The sequence below is a fragment of the Lepisma saccharinum genome, chromosome 20 (genome assembly GCF_977018435.1).
Source record: "Lepisma saccharinum chromosome 20, izLepSacc3.1, whole genome shotgun sequence".
Classification (NCBI taxonomy): Eukaryota; Metazoa; Arthropoda; class Insecta; order Zygentoma; family Lepismatidae; genus Lepisma; species Lepisma saccharinum.
The window spans coordinates 22,098,713-22,122,271 of NC_139248.1; the positions used below are offsets into that span (position 1 = coordinate 22,098,713).

General features: G+C 36.4%; 1 protein-coding gene across 5 annotated transcripts in view; it reads left to right on the plus strand.

The window, feature by feature from the left end:
- uif (sushi, von Willebrand factor type A, EGF and pentraxin domain-containing protein uif) overlaps positions 1 to 23,559 on the plus strand; it is a 227,839-nt gene that overhangs the window by 172,204 nt on the left and 32,076 nt on the right. For all 5 annotated transcript variants that reach the window (XR_014443858.1, XM_083142169.1, XM_083142172.1 and 2 more), the window contains 13 exons: positions 1,273 to 1,470; positions 2,625 to 2,840; positions 3,703 to 3,846; positions 4,570 to 4,718; positions 5,756 to 5,882; positions 7,471 to 7,671; positions 9,316 to 9,543; positions 11,187 to 11,320; positions 15,969 to 16,162; positions 17,511 to 17,758; positions 20,360 to 20,491; positions 21,461 to 21,626; positions 22,532 to 22,780. Coding sequence is in view for 4 of the 5 variants with exons in the window: in XM_083142169.1 (XP_082998295.1) it covers positions 1,273 to 1,470; positions 2,625 to 2,840; positions 3,703 to 3,846; positions 4,570 to 4,718; positions 5,756 to 5,882; positions 7,471 to 7,671; positions 9,316 to 9,543; positions 11,187 to 11,320; positions 15,969 to 16,162; positions 17,511 to 17,758; positions 20,360 to 20,491; positions 21,461 to 21,626; positions 22,532 to 22,780 (2,386 nt within the window). In the remaining variant the exon portion in view is untranslated. The remainder of the gene's footprint in view (positions 1 to 1,272; positions 1,471 to 2,624; positions 2,841 to 3,702; positions 3,847 to 4,569; positions 4,719 to 5,755; positions 5,883 to 7,470; positions 7,672 to 9,315; positions 9,544 to 11,186; positions 11,321 to 15,968; positions 16,163 to 17,510; positions 17,759 to 20,359; positions 20,492 to 21,460; positions 21,627 to 22,531; positions 22,781 to 23,559) is intronic.

The window sequence follows — 23,559 nt, forward strand, 5'->3', positions numbered from 1 at the left end:
TCCAGGTGTTCATATGTGAACACGCATACACCCTTGGTTTATTCATTCTGTTTTCCAGATGGAAACATGCTTTAAGAAAATCCAGTTCCCATGAAACCTTTCAGCAAGGTGGATTGATATAAATCAGGTGATTTTTTAAAATTTTTTTGTAAAGAAATCACTGATTTAAATCGCATTAAATAAATACTTTATAGAATAATGTACATAAGGATTTTGCAGATATCAGAATCACTTTTGGTGAAATTACATAAATCTTGTAATCATTTAATGATGTTTATTAGGCACTAAGAAAGGAAAAGAAAGGAGTGCACCGACAACCGCGTCTACTCCGTCTGTCCTCGATCAGCCCTGAAGATGACTCCGTGAAGGAGTTGAAAGCTTGGAAGAACTCCGAAGTGTTTTTTATCGTGCTGTTAGTGTGTGATTTTAATGTTTTAACAAATATGTTGCCGGCACGTGACGTAAGAAGTTTTCTACAATCAAAAAACTATATTATAAGTTACAATTATAGAGTACATCAGAATGTTTTATTTTCTGTGGATGAAAAGTTCCTGAAATAATTATAGTTTCATCAACACACCCGACAAATATTTCCATAGTTGGTTCATATATACAGTATCAGAAACATAAAAAAATGTTTGTTTATACATAATATTTTTGTTTGCTTTAATGAAACTGTTCAAATATTTTACAGGGCTGTTTACAAGAAAAAGCCTTTCTATAAAAAACATATCTGTATGCATGGTGCCAAAAGCCATACAAGTAATTTTAAGTGTTTTTTTAAAGAAAAAGCCAAAAAATCTATTTAAAAAAATAATCAAAAAGGTTATTTAAATAAAAATTATGATTTTTATCTACCCCGCCTCTTAGTGTTGCAAAATGTTTGGAAGGGACGATTTATGAGATTTTTTGTGACCTTCTAACTCAAGTGTTTGAGCCCACCAAATGTTTTCAAAAGCTGGTGCGTGTGTGTGTCCCCAGGCCATAAAAATGTTGCTACATGTATAAGTCGCTACATTAGAAACTATGTGAAGAAAAGGTACCATATGCTTATGGACATCTGCTCAATTTTATTAATACAACCATTTATCTCAGTTTTATTTACTTGTGTTATTGAATAGGAGATAGAATTAACACTTATACATTAAGGTATTAATACTGTTGACACTGCTGATGCATCATTATTAATTTGTCTCTATTCCTATCATGTAACAGTTGATCTACATGGTGCTTATTATTTTTATATAATTATTTTTTTTGTGTCCTTCAAAGGTTCCAAGAGCATACAAGATTGCGTTCCTGTGTGTGGCTTTGGAACTTATTCGCCCACTGGATTGGTCCCGTGCTTGGAGTGTCCTCGTAACAGCTACACTGGAGAGCCACCAACAGGAGGATTCAAGGATTGCCAGGCTTGTCCTGGAAACACTTTCACGTACCAGCCATCAGCTCCAGGAATAGATTATTGTCGAGGTATTCCCTTTGTTAATAATAATTTTCTGCAGATACTTGAATGTAGTTTTCTTATTTGTCATAGAGGGTTTGAGCATAGTATAGTGGTCATCATTCTTGACTTTGGTCTTAGCTTTCAATGGGGACCTAGATTTTCCAGTATGTTGGGGACAGTTGGTGATATACTTGAATATAAAGACAAGCCAGATACCTTTCTGTTGACTATATATATTCTAAGTAAAAAAATAGATGATTTGGTCTCCTGTGTAACTTGGTAAGATATATATACAGTATCCCAGAAGTCTCGATACATACTCAGTTGTGTTACAGAATGTTCTCAGTGTGGTGGCAATCAAATCTCACACAGATCAACGCGTTCATGCCAGTTTTGCCAAAAATGTAGCAAGATATCTGATGATACATGAGTGCAGGCATCGATGATGCGAGCTTTCAGATGAAGCATATCCCCGAGTTTCTCCTGGTAGACGATGGACTTCAAATGTCCCCACAGGTAAAAATCAAATACTGTGCTGTCCATTCCACAGGCCCTCTCCAGATCCAGTGGTTTGAAAACTGCATTTAGCCACTCACAAAATAAACATGAATTGTGTATTTCCCTATGTATGGAGACTTTTGGGACACCCTGTATATAACACATGCAATAAAATCTTAGCCAAGATTTGAATGTATAACTGTTGCTTACTGTGTTTTTTGTGTGTGTATGTGAACATGAATGCTATTATGTGCACTAATTATCTCCAATTCATTAATTCATTTTGTTACTGTTGAACATTATAGTAATTTGTACTTGTTTATATTCAACTTTTGGTTGATTGGTCGAAATAGCACATGCTTTCTTACTGAGGAGGAAGCATATATGTGATGTGACAAATTAATGGAACAAAAGAGAGAGATATAAAAAGTATACGAGAGAGGTTGAAAGAGAGAGGGGGAGAGATAATAGAGAGGTAGAGAGAGGGGTGAGAATGTGTGTGAGAGAAAGAGAGAGAGAGAGAAAATATGAAAGAGTGAATCAGAATATGAGAGGGAGGGAGGAAGAATGAAGTGTATGCTTCTGTGTGTGTGAGAGTATGAGTATGTATGCTACCAAATTTCTTCATGAAGCTACATAACATAATTTGTAAAAGGGATATAACACACATTTCTCCTTACAGCCAAATGCTCTCCTGGTTCATACTCTGACACTGGACTAGCTCCTTGCGCTCCCTGCCCTAAGAACTTCTTCCAGCCTCATGCTGGCCAGACAAGCTGCTTCGAGTGTCCAACTGACATGAAGACAGATTCCATAACGGCAATGGGCCGGGAGGAATGCACACCTGTTGAGTGCACAGAAAATGCCTGCCAACATGGTGGCCTTTGTCTACCTATGGGTGAGTTGTTTGTATTGTTCAGTTATATGTAATAGTACTTGCTGATTCTTGTACAATTACTATCAACTCACAAGAAGTAAGAAATGGAGTGATTGTTTTTTACAGTTTTGTGGCAATATTCTTTAAACTCTTAGTGTATTAAATATACTTTAGAATTGTTTTAAGACAAATTCTTAAGTTTTGAATTGTCTGTAATATTCTGTTTAGTGGCTTCACCTCAATTTTTAAATGTTTATTTCCAAACATTTTCCTTATTTCACTGAAATACAATTTAAAATGCTGTAAATTTTTCAATTAAATGGAATAAACACTAAACATTTTCAACACATTTCCCTCAATTTTTAAAAGATACCTAAATAATGTATTCTAAATTTTTAGTCTTTATTTCATTTAATTGAAAATTTTACAGCATTTTAAATATTTCAGAACTTTTATTTTAGTGTTTTGTCCCTTAAATATTGGTGTAATATACCGGTATATATTTTTTAGAATTGCTAGTGAGTAGACTTCAATATTTTAATAACTATATGGGGTGCTTTGTGATGGTATAGTGGTAACATTATCACCTTGTAATCAAGGGGTTACTGATTTGATAACCAGTGGAAGTTAGGTGGGAGAACAGCCACAGGCGGAACCTCGTCCTTTAATAAAGAAAATTTGAATTTGAACCACACAATTGTTCAGACACCACTTTAAGCTCTTGATCCAATCCCGATTAGCTTTTCTATGGATAAAATGATCTTAAACTTCAAACATAGCGAACATTCAAACTGTTTGTTACAAAATTGTATATAATATTTGAGATTAGATTTTAGAACCAACATTACAGTGTTGAAATTGATTGTTTTGTGCTATTTTTCAGGCCATGACATTCAGTGCTTCTGTCCGGCTGGCTTCTCTGGCAGATACTGCGAGATCGACATTGACGAGTGTTCCTCTCAGCCATGCTATAATGGAGCTACATGCATCGACTTGCCCCAGGGTTACAGATGTGAATGTCCAGCAGGTAAAAGGACTAGTTTCTTGTTATTCAGTCCTCATATGACATTGCAATGTGTACATTTTCTTCACTTTTACCATTTTAGCTTCAGAATGCATGGGTTTTGGTATGAACTTTCTCTTAGTCATGTGGGTTAGTGCTTATACAGTAGACTATAAATAAAATTTGGATTACCAAAATTCAAATTAACAAAAACATGCATTACTCCAGAAAATTAACAAAACAAAAATAATGAACATGCAGTGGACCTTACCATAAAAATTGCCATATTTTGTATGGTTTTGTAGCGTAAGCCAAAAACAATTCCTCTCACAATAGTGATTAAGCTCCTAGTAAATAGAAAACACATTTAAGTAAGTACACTGAATTAACACATAAAATCACATACACTTGGACACTCCCAAGTTATTGAGGAGACTGTGGAGGTTGCGTAGTGGAAAACGTAAACTTTCTCTTCCGTACGGCTGTCTCCGGATAGCTGCCTTTGAATTATCCAAATAAAAGGTTTAGAAAATTTGAATTACATATGCATTTTTAACATTAGTTTCAATAGGAATTTCAAGGGGAATAAACTTAATGTTTGAATTACTGAATAATTCCAGTATTCAAGTTCAGATTTTAAAAAATGCACTGTGTATGTAAACAATGAATATCTTCATTCCTAATAATTCCACTGAATTTTTCACTGTACTTAACCAAACTCTAGCATTTAAATTTCTTTCATTGAAGGTTACTCTGGACTGAATTGTCAAGAAGAAAGATCGGACTGTAGGAACGACACATGTCCAGAGAGAGCAATGTGCAAGGATGAACCAGGCATAAACAACTTCACCTGCCTCTGTCGGTCTGGCTACACTGGACTGGATTGTGACCTAACAGTAAGTGTCTCCATCCGTGAAATGGTAAAGGAGATGAAGTATTTGTATATGTGTAACACACCAGGGGAAGGATGGGATGAAATGGGGTATGTGCACATCTACCCTAGTTTGAGTTCCATGTGTACTTTAAGGTTTGACAAGGATGTTCATCAAAACTCTAGGTTGAGTCCTGTTTAACCTCTGGGCAATAAAACTATTGTCATTTTACTGTCATTCAGAAACAATTCACTTTAATGTAGCCATGACTCAGGGTGTCTACCAGTTTAAAAAAGTCATGGAAATGTCAGAGAAATTTACTGTTTTTCTGAAGGAAAAAAATCATTTCTGTAGTAGTGTACTAGAAGTAGGTTTTTGGACAAAGCAAAATAGGACAAGCAAGACATTTGAAATTTGTTGTGGACAAATTATGCTTCAGTTTGACATGCTGGGTATACCGGTAGTTACAGTAGAAACTGTATATTAGCTACTCTAGGAAAAAGTTATGTTTTGAACTATTTCCAAGTAGAAATCTACTACAGCAGTTGGCTGTTGAAATTATTAGCACTTTCTTGTTGCAATATTTGATAGGTTTTAGGATTAATGCATATAACTTAATGTATTATTTATGCTATAAAACCATTAGTCAATATGAGACAGATATTACATAAAAGATCACCTTGGATACCCCTATCCAACAGTCAATTTCTATTCAGCCTCTTGTTATTACTTTTAATTGTGAAGTGAGTATTCTAAAAACTTATTTAACTGGGACTCTTTTAAGTGTGGTGTTTACCGAAAATATAGTTACCTTCTTACACACATATTTAAAAACATGATTTGCCCTAATGACTTGGTCTGGCAAATGCTGGTTCTTGGTCTGGAAGGAACCTGGAAAAGTCGGGGAATTTTGTTTTTATGAAATTGTAAACACCCTGGAAGTATCCTTTCTGTTTCAGATAATCTCCTATGTAGAATAATTATCCACTACTTCTTTCTATATTTTGTTATTTTCAGTGTAAAATTCCACATGGATTTACTCTTATTTTTTTTCTTTCCAGATCAACCCTTGCACTGCCAACGGCAACCCTTGTGACAATGGAGGGTCCTGCGTTGCCCTCCAGCAAGGAAGGTTCAAGTGCGAGTGCCTGCCTGGATGGGAAGGACAGAGATGTGAAATTAACAGCGGTAAGCCATAGGCTTTTTGTATTTCCTCCACAAAAAGAACACGCAGCATCATCAACCACTTTGGAAAACATGCTCCCAACGTGAAGAAAAATCCACTTAGCCACTTTCCCATTGATGCTGAGATTTTTGTTATGTATACTGCTAGGGTGGGAGCCACGGTAATCTAGTTGGTAGGGTTTCTGACTGCAGGGCTGGACTGGCCCACTGGGTCACCGAGCAAAATCTGATGCACCCTTTCAGCACCCTTTCAGCACCCTTCCGAAAATGCACATTCGGCACCCTTTTTTCCCAACTGCTCACAAATGGGTACCCTGTTGAGGAAAATGCCACCATCCTCTTTGCAGTCCCTGTCCGGCCCTGTCGGACTGTCATGCGGGAGACTCAGTTCCATTCCCAGAGTGGGTGACCTCGGGTCAGAATTTTTCCAGCCTTATCCCTGTACAAGGCATCTAGAGTACAGCCAGCCTCGAATAAATGGGTACCTGGGGGCAACCCTGTGTGGTAAAGGTGGCCAGAGCATAGTGCTGATCACATCCCTTCCAGAAAATGGCAGAGATCAAGAATGTGTGGGTCCCTACACCTTCATCCCCTCTCCTATTCATGACATCATGCAAAGTGCACGTGAAACTTTACCTTTAAACTGCTAGGGTACACTAGATTTATTCACAGCATAAAGGAGAAATTATGGAATAGCAAGAATTGGGGACATTAAGAGCAAGTATTTTATTCGCGAGAATGTGGGACTGGCACAAACATCTGAAATACATAAATGGAAGAGGACAGTGTATTGAATGTGCAATGTATGAACAATGCAGATCATGTGTACCAGGTGTAGAATAGGGAAGCGAGCAAAACATCCTTAAATATAGCATCGTGCCACGTGTTTACAAGTTTGAAAGCATAGGAGCATTACATGGAGCAAAAGAGGTGCATACTATGGTAGGACACTATTTCCTCAGTTTTCACCAGCTCCCTGTGACATTCTCTGGTATTGTTTCCTCAAGAAAGGGTATTTTGATACACGAAAGCTGTTCACGTCAAGGAGCAGCGGTCAACTTGACAATGAATTACCACTGCCCTCTGTACAATAATCATTCATCACACTACCATCAAGTGATGTGTCCACATACTGCGGGTGCCATGTTCCCCGGGACATACAATCATATTGTGGTACCAGCGTTTAACTTTGAGAAAAAATATAGTTGCCGTGACTTATGCTCCAGCCCTCGTAAATCAATATATGATCTCTGATTGAAATGTTGAAATTTAGATATTCATTATTGGAATTAGTTAATAGTCTTACTTCAGAAATCAGATTTGCCACTTTCTTAGTAATTCTACCATAACATTGGTAATTATCCTGAACATATCCTGTGATATGATGCTGAGACATTCAGTCGGTCTCAACAGGAATTGTCAGGAGAGTTCGCCGTGATATAAGTTCAGAGTTCTAAGTAGTAATCTAAAAATCAACAAATATTAGATATGGAAACTGTGGATACAAAATGGTGTGTAATGTGTTGAATTTTTCATTACTTTTTTTTAATAATATAAAGAATATAAATATGTAATATTTGTTTTGTTGCAGATGACTGTGCCGAGAAACCTTGTCTCCTTGGAGCCAACTGCACTGATCTCGTGGCAGATTTCAGCTGCGCATGTCCACCAGGGTTCACAGGAAAGCGTTGCCAGGAGAAGATTGACCTTTGCTCTGACAACCCTTGCATGCATGGAATGTGTGTGGACAGGCTGTTCTCTCACCAGTGTATCTGTTATCCAGGATGGACAGGTAAGGTTCTGCTTGTCTTAATTTAAAAAAGAATAAGTATTTCATTTGTTCTATATAGATTTTAATCCTCCTGTTTGTAGGGCTCTCTTAGAGTTCTATTTGTGGTGTTAGCTTTGCAGAAACTTTAGAAGAGCAGAGAATGTTGTAAACAAATGTACAAATAGAGAGTATTCTTTGTATATATATATATATATATATAAGTATATATAAAAATCAAATAAGGTAAAAGGAAACACTCACCGGACAGTAGAAAAATTCAAAATTTTCGCTAATTTATAGCATCATCGGTGTGAGAAGAAACAGGTTCCGTCTTCTGTTTCTTCTCACACCGATGATGCTATAAATTAGCAAAAATTTTGAATTTTTCTACTGTCCGGTGAGTGTTTCCTTTTACCTTATTTGATTTTTACTTAGCCCTTTTGTCCCTCCTTGCTTTTATCCATTATAAGTATATATATATATATATAAGTATACTTATATATATATATATATAAGTATACTCCTTCTCTCTTTGCTTTACATAATAGTAGAGGCTTCGTTTTAATGATTACACTATTCTCCAGCATTATATAACTTCTCTATTTTCCATCAATTTAAATTCCAGGAGAAAATTGACCCCATGTCTCTGTATGTCAATACATGTTTCCAAGAAAAAGACATTTGCAGATATTTGTTGAAGTCCACTTGCCAGATAGGCTAATTGGGACTGGAGCTACACAGATCCAAACTCCTGTGCAATGTGGCTGTACTGCGAACCGAACCCTCGACCCCTTAATTAAAAGGCAACAGTATTACCCACAACTTTATTGCCCCACCTTCAAATATATTTCTAGTAGGGATGGGCCGATATGAAATTTTGGCCGATACCGAAAAAGTACCGATATAAAATTTACCGATACCGATAACCGATATTCTACCGATCCGATACAAAATTAGAAACAGTCCTTGAAGAACCTGAAAGGTTCATTAACCTCGTTAATAAATGTGTGTTTCAAGGTGACTGCAGTGCAAGATAAGTTGCATATTTAGACACTTACTTTTTTAGAAAGTAGGGCATGGAGATTATCCATAAAAATTACAACAAAATGGCAGAATTTTGCACTAAATTATCAAATATTTATCGATATATCAGATCGGTAAAATAATCGGTAATTTTACCGATACACCGATATGCCTATATCAGCCGATACCGATAGAGTACCGATTAATCGGTCCCATCCCTAATTTCTAGATATTATATCGAAATAAAGGGACCTCCCATGTGGTGTGGTGGTAACATCACCTTGTAATCCAATGTAGGTACAGAGTGGTTCAGATCCAACTTTAAACTGTAGGTCCAGTTCTGATTAACCTATCTGGGCATAAAATGGACTTAAAACAAACTTAACTGACCAAATAAGGCAAATGGTTTCTTGTTTTTAGAAATGAATCTAATGATACCAATGTGAAGTTCGTGAAATATCAATCCTATTTTAAGTTTTATTTATTCTGGTGATTTTTATCCTTGGCTCCATCTTTCCACAAACAAAATATGTTCCATGTAGTATGTTTTGTGTTAGAAAACATTTTAGTGAATAAAGCAACCTCAAGCATCAACATTTTTAGGCTGTTACTAATTCTTAATGCATTTTTCTTTTTTTGTAGGAGCATCTTGTGAAAATAACATCAATGAATGCAACAGTAATCCATGTGAAAATGGTGGAGAGTGTGAGGATGAAGTAAATGCCTACAAATGCACATGTGAACCTGGCTACACTGGAAAGAGATGCCAGCACACTGTGGATGACTGTGCGTCAGAACCTTGCCAGAATGGAGGATCTTGCGTTGATATGTTGGATGGATTTGTGTGTCGATGTCGCCCAGGATTTGTGGGTAAGCATAAGAAAGCATGATGCATATTAGTTCCGTTCCCTTCTTTGAAATGTTAGGTAAGCTTAGGAGGCATTATGATGTTGGCTCTCTTCAATAACAATATTGTTGAAGGTCTGAGAGATTTGCTTCATTTTTCAGTTACATAATGTCTACAACAGATTTATTTGAAATTATGCTTTGGTGAAGAGGGATGTTCAAAGGATAAGGGAGACAACTGATTGCCCTGATTGAAGGCCAAAGCTCCATTACCAAGATTGGGTACTGTAGACACTGGCATATGCAGGGGAGGGGAGCTGATGGGACTACAGCCCAACCTGAAATTTTGAGAAAATCAAAATTTTGAAATGAAAGCAAATGAACTCATGAAAAACTAAACTGGTGAATTCAAACTCTCCTTAAAATGACCCCCTTCCCTCCATTGCCATTTTTATCTTTGAACAACTTTTGAAATAAAAGCGTAAAATTATAATTACAATGTATCCTCCCCCTACCCAGGATGCCGCTATGTGATATCTGCTTTTGCAGTTCCAGCCCCCTCCAAAAGGAAATCCTGCATGTGCTAGTTGACTGTAGGTCATTAACCTATCATCCCAAAGCATCCTTTTAAAGAAACTAAACTGATACAGAGCAGAGCGCATCATAAAATGTATTTTTACTTTGACAAAAAATAGTTTTTACTTTAAAATTATTATGCTATGAAAGAAATCAAAGCAATAAGTATTTATATAGCCACACAATGTTTATTCACTACACATAAAGCTTTCTTCAGCTCAAAAATGAGAATAGTTTGTGTAAATAATGTTTGTTGACATTTGTTTGCATATTTTATTTATAATTAAATACTAATTATATGGAAATCTAATAAGGTGAATAAATTATTTAGAATCTGAACAGTTATGAATGCCAAAAAAATTGTTTACAATTTCAGCAGTTAGGAGCACTTAAACATTGTTTGGAATACAATAGTTACAAACAGCTAATAAATGATTTATATCAAGAGTTAAGAGTAGTAATAACGTGACATAAAATGTGCTACTTGTAGACTGATGTAGATCCTTAACACTGCAATTACCTCAAGAATAACATAATGAAATACATCTCACTAATACAAAATAAATATATATTTTGTAGGGATGGGACCGATTAATCAGTACTCTATCGGTATTGGCCGATATAGGCATATCGGTGTATCGGTTTATCGGTAATATTACCGATTATTTTACCGATCCGATATATCGATAAATATCTTATTATTTAGTGCAAAATTCTGCCATTTTGTTGTAATTTTTATGGATAATCTCCATGCCCTTCTTTCTAAAAAAGTAAATCTCTAACTATTCAACTTCTTTTGCACTGCAGTCACCTTGACACACATTTATTAAGGAGATCAATGATCATTTCAGGTTCTTCAAGGACCATTTCTAATTTTATATCGGATCGGTAGAATATTGGTTATCGGTATCGGTACTTTATCGGTATCGGCCAAAATTTCATATCGGCCCATCCCTAATATTTTGTATTGGATACTTCACTTAAATTTGCATCACTGTAGTATCAGCAACAAAGTTGTTTACAAATGTGATTTTGTGACAATATTTGTTACATATGTGTATTGATGCCTAATCTTATTATATTACAAACAGGCATTCAATGTGAAGCAGAAATTGATGAATGCTTGAGTGATCCTTGCAATCCTGAAGGAACCGAGAAGTGTGTTGATATGGATAACAAGTTTGCTTGCCAGTGCAGAGAGGGATACTCTGGAACTTTCTGCGAAGTAAGTGGATAAGGATTTATACAAAATGCATTTAGAGTTGTTATTTGGTATGAAATTAACCTCTGTAATGTGCAGACATATATTTGTGATAAATAAAAATTCAAGATTTCAATATAAAACTGTATTGGGTTTTTGGATTCAAATTCATTGTATATAATGGCATTTCTATTTGTTGCAGTAGTTAAAATGTCAAATTTAGTTTGTAAACTTTGCACACACAAAAGAACCATCCTAATAGGCATATCTACAACTTCATCTTTTATCACCTATGTGAGAGGTATCGAATATTTTAAAGTTTGTTCTCTTCAAATAAGTATATTTTTCATAAATTATGACATAATGCAGACTCAAGTGCCAGCAAATGAAATGCAGGTTTTTTGAGTATTTCCGATTTTGAATATAATTTTACATCATTATGTGGCAAAATATGGAAGGAAAATGCATTTCCTACCTTTTGAAATCACATAAAATTATAATTTCATATTTTTTCCAAAATTAATATGTAGGGCTCGGAAGTTGAAGACCTACAGGGAGGTTATTTCAGTCATTTACCGCCAGCGTGTCGGCCGGTCGGCGCCACCTTCATGCAACAGGCCCCGGCAAATTGCGTTAGAGGAAGTCCGTAACAGAAACAGCTTGTTTTGTAATGTTTCCACTTTTCACAATTACAGTTACAGTTACAATTACAATTGAAATAAGCACGTACCTTGTCGCAAGGATCCTGGAAAAGGTGTCCTCCCAAATACAAATATTTCTGGCACCTTATTTCTGACATCTAATCTTAGATTAGACATCGATTACTTTATCCTCAGTTCACAGAAAGGGAAGACAGCATCCCGGCGCATAAACCGAACCGAAAGCGTAAAATGATATTTAAAAGTAATAATAGTGATCACTAACCTGGTGTGTTATAAGAGATATTGAAAATGACCTCCTTCAACAGCAATACAACACGTTTCTTAGGTTCAAGAGATCCTGTCTCTCGTAATTGCCTGACCACCTTTCTGCAAGAGTTTGTTTTCACGTAATTATCGTACATAAAAACTCGATGTTCAAGACTATATTTGTTTAGCTCAATAACTAATGAATGAATAACAATTAACACACAATAAAGCACTAGCACACCAACTAGATAACACATTATAAACAAAACGCGTACTGATAAACGCGAACAGAAGTGAACATGAATGAGCGTAGACTCACTACGTCTGGTAGCCGCCAGTGTTGCTAACCATTTTCCGGCAATGTCCCTACAGACGTAGTCAAAATTTCCCTACAACTGACCAAATGTCCCTACGCCAAGTAAAACGACTAAAAAAAAAACCCACCTCATTAGCATGCAAAACAGAAGAGAAAATATACACATTTACTTACCAAATCTTTCTGCTCGGAGCTTCCACAATTAATGAAGGAGCGAATTTTCAATACAGGACTCCTCCCCGATTTTTGTAATATTTCGCATACTCACTAATTGAGGCCTCCTAATCACGAATTTGAAGTTAAAATTTGGGGGTCACCTGTAGAAATTGCAAAATAAGTGAATTTGAGTGGTCCGTGCTCATTATTTACCCGAAGATTTTGTGTTTCCAATACTTAAAAAACGAAATATACATTCCTGATATTACTACGACCCCAAATTTTAACTATGTTTTCCTATCCTAACCTAACCTAACCTTACTGTGATTGGTTCGTGGGGCTATCCGTCAATGGCTTGTGGGGCTACCCGTGCATGGTTTTTGGACCCCAAATTTTAATTATATTTGCCTTGCCTAACCTAATTTAACCTAACCTTACCGAGAATGGTCAGTGGGGCTATCCGTGAATGGTTTTGCGCTAATTGTGATTACGAACCGATACAAAATCTTATTTTCGTAGCACTTTAACGGCAAATGTTCATCATCGAAGATGCCATTTTCATATCCTGCAATTTTACGATCGATGCACTGTTGCCAAACTTACCTGTAATCAAATCAGTCCACATTCCACATGTTCTTCTACATCGTGATTGTCCTGTCACATGTAATTACCTTCTTTAGGCAATATACAGAAATCCATAAGTTTATTAATTACCCCACGAAATCCTCCTGCAGAATCCACCTAAAAATCTGTACAACATTAACAACTTTTTTACTGTTCTCTTCCGCCATTCTTGCACGATCCATGCTCTCCAAGTACGAAATCAACAGTGTGGCAACACTGTAGACAGCGTAACTAATTGTGAACGTCAATTGTACATATCAACAAATATGGCTACCATACCTGTATACAGAGAATCATTGCGAGAATTGAAAAGCTTATTTTACAACTTCTACACGTTAATGAACAATTTTTTAACCTCACCCCAACATGTTAACTTGAGATAAATCATCACGACTAATTATTTCGTGAGTATAAGACGTAGCATAGAAATTACAGAAGGGTCCGGTATTGTAAATTTTTGCCTTAATGAATAATAGGGGTGTGCGGGACAAAATATTTTGGGTCGGAACAGGAATTTTTTTTAAATCCCGACATTCGGGATGGGAAAAATTTGCAATTTCCCGACCAAGTCTGGAAATTTTCGAAATTTCCCGAAGCTCAGGATACCTCGAATTCTACACGTCATTTTCAATTTAAGTGATTGTTTTTGCATTTCTAGAATAAAAACTTACAATTTATGATAAGTTCCAGAAACTTACAATGCAGAAAACGTCGAGAATTAACGACTTTTTAAAGTGACCATTCGGTATTTCCCGACTGCTTGGGATCCCGGAAAGTCAGGAAGTCATTTCCCGAAGTCGGGATCGGGATGGGAATTTTTTTTCCCGATCACGGTCCTGACTTTTCGGGATCCTGCACACCCCTATTGAATAACGTTGAATCATTTACTGTTGATTATGTTATTTGAAGTCATACATGCTGCTGCTGTGAAGAGATAGATGTTGGTTGGTGATGCTGTATTTTCTGCAGTCTTTAACAATTCTGGTCCCATTCTATTTCTCTTTTTTGTTTTTGTATCACTTAACATTGAAAATATTCTTTACGTTTCCGCATTAGAATGTGGCAATGTTAGCACTATTTTCGCGAGAGTGGAAATGTTTTCAAAAAAGAACTTGCCTTGAAAGTTCTCGGTAACCGATAACATGTTCCAAAATTCTGATGGAGATTTTTTGTTGTTTTTGTTGTTAGTTGTTTTTTCTCCTCCTCACTAAAGTATCCAGATAAACTAATCCATTCATTCCAAACTGAGCACGAAGAAAGTGCAACTGACTGGAGAGTAAGCTTTGCACCTTTGCACAATAAAATGTTATTTTCCAAGATTTAAAAAAGTCCCTACGGTTGGCATCACTGCCGACAGCTGCAGTAAGAAGTGCCGTCTCGCGACTGACAACTCCCCGATAAGCTGCCGGTGCTCTCGCGACAACTGAGGATAAAGTAGCGATGTCTAATCTAACATTAGATGTCAGAAATAAGGTGCTAGAATATTTGTTTTTGGGAGGACATCTTTTCCAGCATCCTTGTGACAAGGTACGTGCTTATTTCAATTGTAATTGTAACTGTAATTGTGAAAAGTGGAAACATTACAAAACAAGCTGTTTCTGTTACGGACTTCCTCTAACGCAATTTGCCGGGGCCTGTTGCATGAAGGCGGCGCCGACCAGCCGACACGCTGGCGGTAAACGACTGAAATAACCTCCCTGTATAAATTTCCAAGAAAAAAGACCTAAAAATATCAAAGAAAGACCTAAAAACTGAAAAAGGACGTATACATATAATTCATTAATAACTTCAGTTTTAATTACATATTTAATGAATAAAAAAATTTAAAAAATTGATGGTATGGAACACACAGTGCGAAAAAACTATATGAATGAAATGCATCTTCTTTCAGACATTATATATTTTTTAGGTTAACATATTTTGAAAAATCATATTTGAAGAATCATTTGGCCTAACCACGCTAGGGTTACAGAAATAGGACATCGGAAACCTTACCTCAGTTGGCATTGCAGTATATCACAAAAGTCATCTCCAGTGCGATCTTCCAGACAAGTTACGGTTAAAGGACCTTGTACCATACCTGCTTCAGTCGTCCAAAAATGTTTTTCTCTTGTTTCAGGGATGGTTCAAATATATTTTTTCTTTCCTTTTTTTATTTCTTTGCTACAGAAAGGATGTTTAAGAGGTGATGAACTGATGATGATTCGAATTGAGAATGGGCAGTAAAAACGTAGTCAAAAGAAGGTGAAGTTGCAAAAAGAAGCCGTTAAGACCTAAAAAAAAGGCTAAAAAAGGACCAATAAGCCAAAAAAAAGTTGAAAAAGGCAAAAAAGGACAAATAAAACCCACCTTTTTCTGGCCTACTATGACCCAAAATGAACATTTATTATGTTGGGCCTCGTCTTCGGACACTAGGAGAAAAAAATATTTTTCCTCAACTTCCGAGCCCTATTAATAAGCATATTTCCTAATAACAGTAATAGTAATGCATTTCATGTTGTGGTCTATTGACTTTTCAGCAAGAAAACTAAGACTTATTTTTCTAATTGTTATTTTGGAAATTGTTCTTGCTTTAAACTGAGTTACTCTGGGAAATTTTTATTAGGTTCAAAAATAACATCACGATCATTGCCATGTTTTTAATATTCGTCTTCTCTGTTTTTTCCAGAACAACATAAATGACTGTGCACCAGAGCCTTGCTTGAACGGAGGCACATGCAGAGACGAGGTAGGAGCTTTCCGCTGTGTTTGCCCACCTGGCTGGACAGGCACTCGCTGCGAGGCTGACATTGGCACGTGCCAGGAGCATCCTTGTCAGAACGATGCCAACTGCATCAATCTGTTCCAAGATTATTTCTGTGTGTAAGTATTAAGTTGTTATACTGTGGATATCAATTACAAGAATGGCAGAAGCTGTTGTATAGGGTCTGTATCTTAAGTGTGCCATGGTCTTGTTTGGGTAAAGCAAAAATTCTGTCTTCTTTTCTTCTTTTTACTTGAAATCAATTAGGAACTAACTGAGATGAATGTAGTAATTTTGATATTGTAAAGCCAATGATAATTCTGGAAGTGTTAGGGAGAGTCAAATATATTAGGGATGGGACCGATTAATCGGTACTCTATCAGTATCTGCCAATATAGGCATATCGGTGTATCGGTTTATCGGTAAAATTACCGATTATTTTATCGATCCGATATATCGATAAATATATGATAATTTAGTGCAAAGTTCTGTCATTTTGTTGTAATTTTTATGGATAATTTCCATGCCCTACTTTCTAAAAAAGTTAATGTCTAAATATGCAACGCCTTTTGCACTGCAGTCACCTTGAAGCACACATATATTAAGTAGGTCAATGAATCTTTCAGGTTCTTCAAGAACAGTTTCTAATTTTATATCGGATCAGTAGAATATCGGTTATCGGTATCGGTAAATTTTATATTGGTACTTTATCAGTATCGGCCAAAATTTCATATCGGCCCATCCCTAAAATATATACATATATAAAAAAAAACCAGTAGGGCTGAACCGATAAACATACCAATGCCAATACTCTTAGTGATTCCTACTGATAGCGATTCTCTGAAAATTGCAACAATTGAAAGTTGTTCAAAATATTTATTAATATTAGTGGGTGAGTATTCCACTACAATTATAAGTATCAATTTTCCCGAGTTTTGCTTCAAAATACAAAAAATTACATCAGAATATATAAATACCTGTTATGTAATCACAAAATACAGTTTTTTCACATAATATTGGTACAAAATCAATGGAAACTTCGAATTTTGAATAACTTCCACAAAAGTGTCTGGCCTCCCCAATGGTAACGTCCATCTCTTGTAACCAAGGGGTACTGGGTTCGATTCCCGGTGGAAGCACATGGCACAGTGGTTTGGATCCCACTTTAAATTGTAGGTCCAGTCCTGATTAGCCTTTCTGTGCATAAAGTGGACCTAAAGTAACAACAAATCAATCAATCCACAGAAATGTCAAGTGCACCCTCTGTGAACCATCAAAACACCAGGAATGTATCGGTAAATAAAACTGATACTTTCTGTTATTGATACCATTGTGATTGGCCGATATCAAGTCACCAGCATTGGTATTGGCTTAGTCCTATGCAAAAGTATTGTGCAGTTTTACAATTGGATTCTACATGCAGTTTATGACAATATTATTACATTTGTTATTGAATTTGACTTCCAGCTGCCCTTCTGGAACCGACGGAAAACAGTGCGAGACTGCTCCAGAGAGATGCATTGGCAACCCTTGCATGCATGGAGGCACCTGCCAAGACTTCGGCTCTGGCCTCAACTGCACCTGCTCTGAAGACTACACGGGCGTTGGCTGTCAGTACGAATACGATGCCTGCGCCGAGGGAGCATGCCAGAATGGAGCAACATGCATTGACAATGGCTCTGGCTACAATTGCATCTGCCCTGAAGGATACACAGGTAATTTGAACATTAAGCCTTCATTGAAAGGTAAAAGTGATATAAAATAAATGAACATTAAAGTAATATATCGTTATACTATAGTGCATTCGGAAAGTCCCTGCACTCCTACTTTAAAAAGAATCTACTAAGACATTCATCTGGATGAGTTGGCAAGCTTGCCAGTAGGGATTGGTTTGACCTTCAAGAACGAGTTTATATTATGTTTACAGCAGTGCCGCTGTTACAGTCCTCGGTGTGAGACATACAATCATGGTGACAACAATACCTTTTAAGCACATCGCCAACCGAGACGTGGAGAAATAATAATAATAATAATAATAATAATAATAAAATCGCCTTTATTGGAGCGGGCGTGTTTCGGCCTCTAGGGCCGTTCTTACAACAGACCCTTGTCTGGGAGATTAATACAATGGAATAAAGGGTATACATTGAGAAAAAATAAAAACATGAAAAGGATTACATATCAATACAAATAAGAACAATTAAATATATAGGTATATATGCGTATATGTGTAGATAATGAAAAAGAAAAACAGATTTACCTATAAATTGTTGAACATAGGTATCTAATGTTTGTTGCTTTTGTTTTAGTACATATACATATATATTCAGTAATCTGGAACAATGCAAAGAAATGCAGCAACAGAACTTCTGTTGTCTGCTTCTATTGAAATCAACACCCACTACAAGGAACCATGTGGATCCGAAGCATGGAATTTCCGTGCTAGAAGTCTGCAGGTTATCTTAACAGGTTATCACCCACTGAGACACCGGAAATGCATCAGTTGCCATGTTGCTCCGCGTCTCAGTGGGTGTTAATCTTTACGTGCACACAGTGAATCGCTGTGTTGGAAGCATATATTGAGTATCTCGTATGAAAGATGTGTGGAGAAATGGAGAAGTCTATTTCCCAGCGATCCGGCACCAGCTAAAACCACAATGGATGATTTTTTCAAATTTAGTTTCAATAATCTTTGTGTATTTCAACATGCTGAAAGCCGACTCCCACGGCACTACAAAGATGTTTGTAAGTGTCCATTCATCAATTTCATCATATCATCACTCATCTCCATCTTCGCAAATTAGACAAAAGTGGCACGAAAGCGAAGTAAAATAAAGCAAATCAAATTAAATCAAATCAACGCACGGAAAGTGTTTTGCCATCTTGTCAGTGTGTTACCGAGATCAGAGATTGCAGTATTACTCACGTTTAGTTTACGAATTATTTTTTGTGTATTTCAAGATACAGTTAAGAAATGTATGTATTCATTACTTTGACAAGTTCAATAAATTATGAGCAAAAAATTCTTAAACTTCGAGTGCGGGGACTTTTCGAATGCACTGTATGTTCATAATATGAATACATTTCATAAACAACTCAAACTCTGTACCAAGTTGACTCTCAGCCCTTTACAGTGATAGCTCAATGGATCAAACACACAAAACCAACATGCTTCATTGATTAGACTAATTGCGAGGATGAGTAATGATATGATGCATGTGATGAAGGAACACTCACAAAGAACACCTATGCCCAGGCCGGAATTCAAGCCTTGGAACTCTGGGGTTGTAACGTACTGTGCTAACTACTCTGCCATGGAGGTCGGTCCAAAACCCGCATGTAGGCAGGTACAAGAAATGAATATTTGCCACATTCGTGGACGCAGAGATAGGTGTAGCATCATTGTTCAGGCATTTATGATTTATTTTAACATTATATAAATAACTATTTTAAAGCTTAAGGATTGCATAAATTCAATAGTAAATTCTAACAGTGCTTTGGAAATTATAAGATTATATCTACTCAAATTTTGTGTATATTTCTGACTGTCTGGTAAGTTACTGCTGTATATGACATAAAATGCACTGTGACCTACCTAATTTACAAAAGAATGTTGAACTGCCAATACAAAGAGGCGAGGGTCAATTTGGTATGTAGTTTTAATTGTTTCAAAAGATAGTAATATTATGAATATAACTAATAACTATTAATACAACTTTTACGGTATTTTATTTTGTATTTGTAGTTTACATTACTTTTCTGCCGCTTTTGACCAGTCAGAATGGACATACCCAGGCACAGGCTAGGACTCGAATCTGGAAGCCTCACTAGCAAGTTTATCAGTCAACCTCTCAATATTACAGTAATGGAACTAATTAACCAACTGAGTATTGTTATTGACCATTGATAGTATACATTTATTTATGAACCATTAATCAATTTATTGATAAATTTGCTAATAATTTTACTGACATGTCTAATATTTTTTCTAAGGCAATACAGTGGGGCTTGATTCTCCTTTTTACATGGAACCTTGTGCTTGTATGTAAAAAACGTAAAATGTGGATCAATGTAAAATCTGAGAAAATTTTATAATATTTTGCTTTACTGAGACATGAATATTGAATGTATATAGTGGGAGAACGTACAAGGGGATTCTACTCTCCTTATCAGAGATAAGGAATTAATGAATAGAATGTTTTTACACTATCTGCATTTTATATTGGAACGCTCATGGAAGATTATATACTGAACTGTTCATAGGTAATTTCAGAAGGGGATTATTATCAGTAATTACGTGTGCATTTTTCTTACAGGCAAACACTGTGAGGAAGACATTGTGGATTGCAAAGAGAATGCCTGTCCACCATCTGCCACGTGCATAGACCTCACGAGCAAGTTCTACTGTCAGTGTCCATTCAACCTAACTGGAGAAGACTGCAGGAAAAGTAAGCAACATTTCAATATTATTGCAAGGCACTTCTCAGTGAAATTTTCACTATATCTGAGGCTCCTGGAATTCGTCCTAGAGATGGAACTTAATACAATTTGAGAGCATAAAGAAAGTGTTTAAAAATATATAATCTAGTAGAACTGATGCCAATACGTGAACATTGTAATTATTTACTTTTTTCCAGAATATTTATAAATATTGATACATAATAGGGCTGAGATGATACCACTTTCAACCAATACAAATACTCTTACCGATTCCCACTAACACTAACACCGATGCTTGGAAATTTTAACAATTATAAGTTGTTCAAAATATTGATAAAGATTAGTAAGGATCAATTTACCAGAGTTTAGCTGAAAAATATTCAAAAATTACCTCAAAATATAAAACTACCTGTCAAATAATCACAAAATACAGTTTTTTCGCATATTAGTACAAAATCAAGGAAAACGTCTAGAATTGCATATCTTCCAGGATAATTAGACTGTGAAAGTGTCGCACAGCATTTTCACAGATGCAAAACAATTGAAATGCCACAAAAGTATTGGTCGGTATTGGTAAATAAAATCCAACTGGTATCAGCTAATACTGAGATATCAGCAGCATTATCGGCTCTATGTATTAACAGGGTATATAAGTATTCTGTTTTAACTGTATCATCATCAGGTATCCAGATGGAATTCAAACCAATACTTTTTATACCGACACCAGTGCCTTCTCGATGGTGTAGTTTCAACATTGCCATCTTATAATCATAAGGCCTGGTTTTCGATACCTGCTGGAGGCACATAGTGGTTCTGGTTTTACTTTAAACTGTAAGGCCAGTCTCGATTAGCCTTTCTGTGCATGAAGTGGACTTAAAAACAAACTCCTATACCAATATCAATACATCAGAATTGTTATCTGATGGTCCCATAATAGTTAGTGTTTGAGTTTAACTTCTATCCTTCTCTATTTGCAGCTATTCAAGTGGACTATGATCTGTATTTCACTGACCCCACTCGCAGCAGTGCTTCCCTGGTTGTGCCCTTCTACATAGGCTCAAAGCAGAGCATGACAGTGGCCATGTGGGTTCAGTTCACGCAGAAGGACGAAGGAGGCATTTTCTTCACCCTGTACAGTGTTACGTAAGTACTTTTGTAAAATATGTGTATCCATTAAAGAATAGTGCTGAAATTACACAGGGCGTAATGGCTATGCTCATTTTTAACCCTCGGGAGTTAAAGGTCCTTCCTACTGTGCTTGCCCAGTTATTGTGTTTTCTTGACATATATAAATTCAAATCTGTCTTGTTTTATTCTTTGTAGGAAACACAGCAGAATAACTATTGTTGTGTCCAAAGTGGGATATTTACAAATTCTGAAGTATTCACCAATAATTTCTTGGACTATATAAATGATACATATAATATACATGATTGTTTAGTAATAGAATAATTCATAAAATTTCTATTTTGTTATAAATATCACATATATGACATGGACACAGCAACATTTTCCAAAAACTTATGAGACAGAATAAAAGTTACAAGAATGTAAATCATTACAAGAAAACAGAGCTTCAAAAACATATTTGTTAGTTTTTTTTACTGCACAGTGCAAGACTGTATGTAGTGCATTTAACTATGCCAAAGCTATGAGTGTATCTGTATGTTCTCTGTGATCACAATTTCCAAAGTAAATACGGTGGACACTTTTTACTTCGAACTTGGATAATTCAATTATTCAGTAATTGGAACAGAAGTTTGTTCCCATTGAAATCATCTTAAATGATACATGTTTTTGTGTTCCCTTGGAGTTCGAATTAAAAAAAGGTCATTGTAATTGGTTATCAGAATCATTTAGATATCAAAATTTTACTAATTCGGATACCAGTTCCAATAGGCCATTTTTGACAGATAGTCATACATTAGAAATAAGGTTAATGTTTTAGCTGCAAGGTACAGGCAATTGCCTATGTTTTGTTCCCCATAGAAAATCATAAGTGTTGTCAAGCTTCTCTGGATCTACACTAAGATATTCTATCTTTGCAGATCCTCTCACGTTCCAATGGGTCGGAAACCTTTGCTTCAAGCACACAGTAGTGGAGTCCAGGTATCACTGTTCGATGATCTCCAGGATGTGTTCCTCAGCTTCAGAGAGTACGCCACAATCAATGATGGCCAGTGGCACCATGTAGCCGTCGTGTGGAACGGCCAAACGGGTGATCTTACTCTCATCACGGAAGGCCTCATTGCAAGCAAAGTGGAAGGCTACGGAGGTGGACGGAAGCTGCCGGATTAGTAAGTACTTCAGATATTTTGCCTTAGTGTTGTAGCCTTGACTGATTGACTATGAATACCAGGCTGCAGCCTGATCACAGGTGTTTCAGTGTCTCTTCAATGCTTTCATCAAATCATTGTCCACTCACATCATCATCATCATCAGGCAAGAGTGGTAGAGGTATGTAAAAGAAGACAAATATGAAAATACTGTATCAGTGTTAAATAAAAGGGAGAATTTGCACATAAGAAAAAACAAAAACACAAAACTAAATCACTTTCCATAATGTTATATAGTAGCTGCGGTAGCTCAGTCGTTGGGGCATCTAACTACCATGCGAGAGACCCGGGTTTGATCCCCGGTGGGGGAGAACCGGGATTTTTTCAACCTGTTCAAGCGGCTCTAGCACCCACCCAGCATCGTATAAAGTAGGTACCTGGAGGGAACTCTGGGGGGTAAAGGTGGCCAGGGGTGTGGTGCTGATCACATCACCCCCACCTTCGGCCGTGATCAGGAAAGTGTGGGGGCCCTAACCCTACACCCCCTATACACCTTCCTGGCGTGGTGCATAGCACAGGGGAGCACTTTACGTTTTTTACCTTTTTTATGTGGAAAACACAGTTAAATATTACACAAAAACCACTTTATCCATGTTGCTTGTTTTATTTGGTTCAAACCTTTTCCTCTACATAGCAAATCTTTATTCTAAGAAGATAGTTCTAATATTGTTTGAGTGTCAAATTTTATGAGTTCTAGTAAGCTATTCTGAAACAAGTTAATTTCAAAACATTCTTTTTAA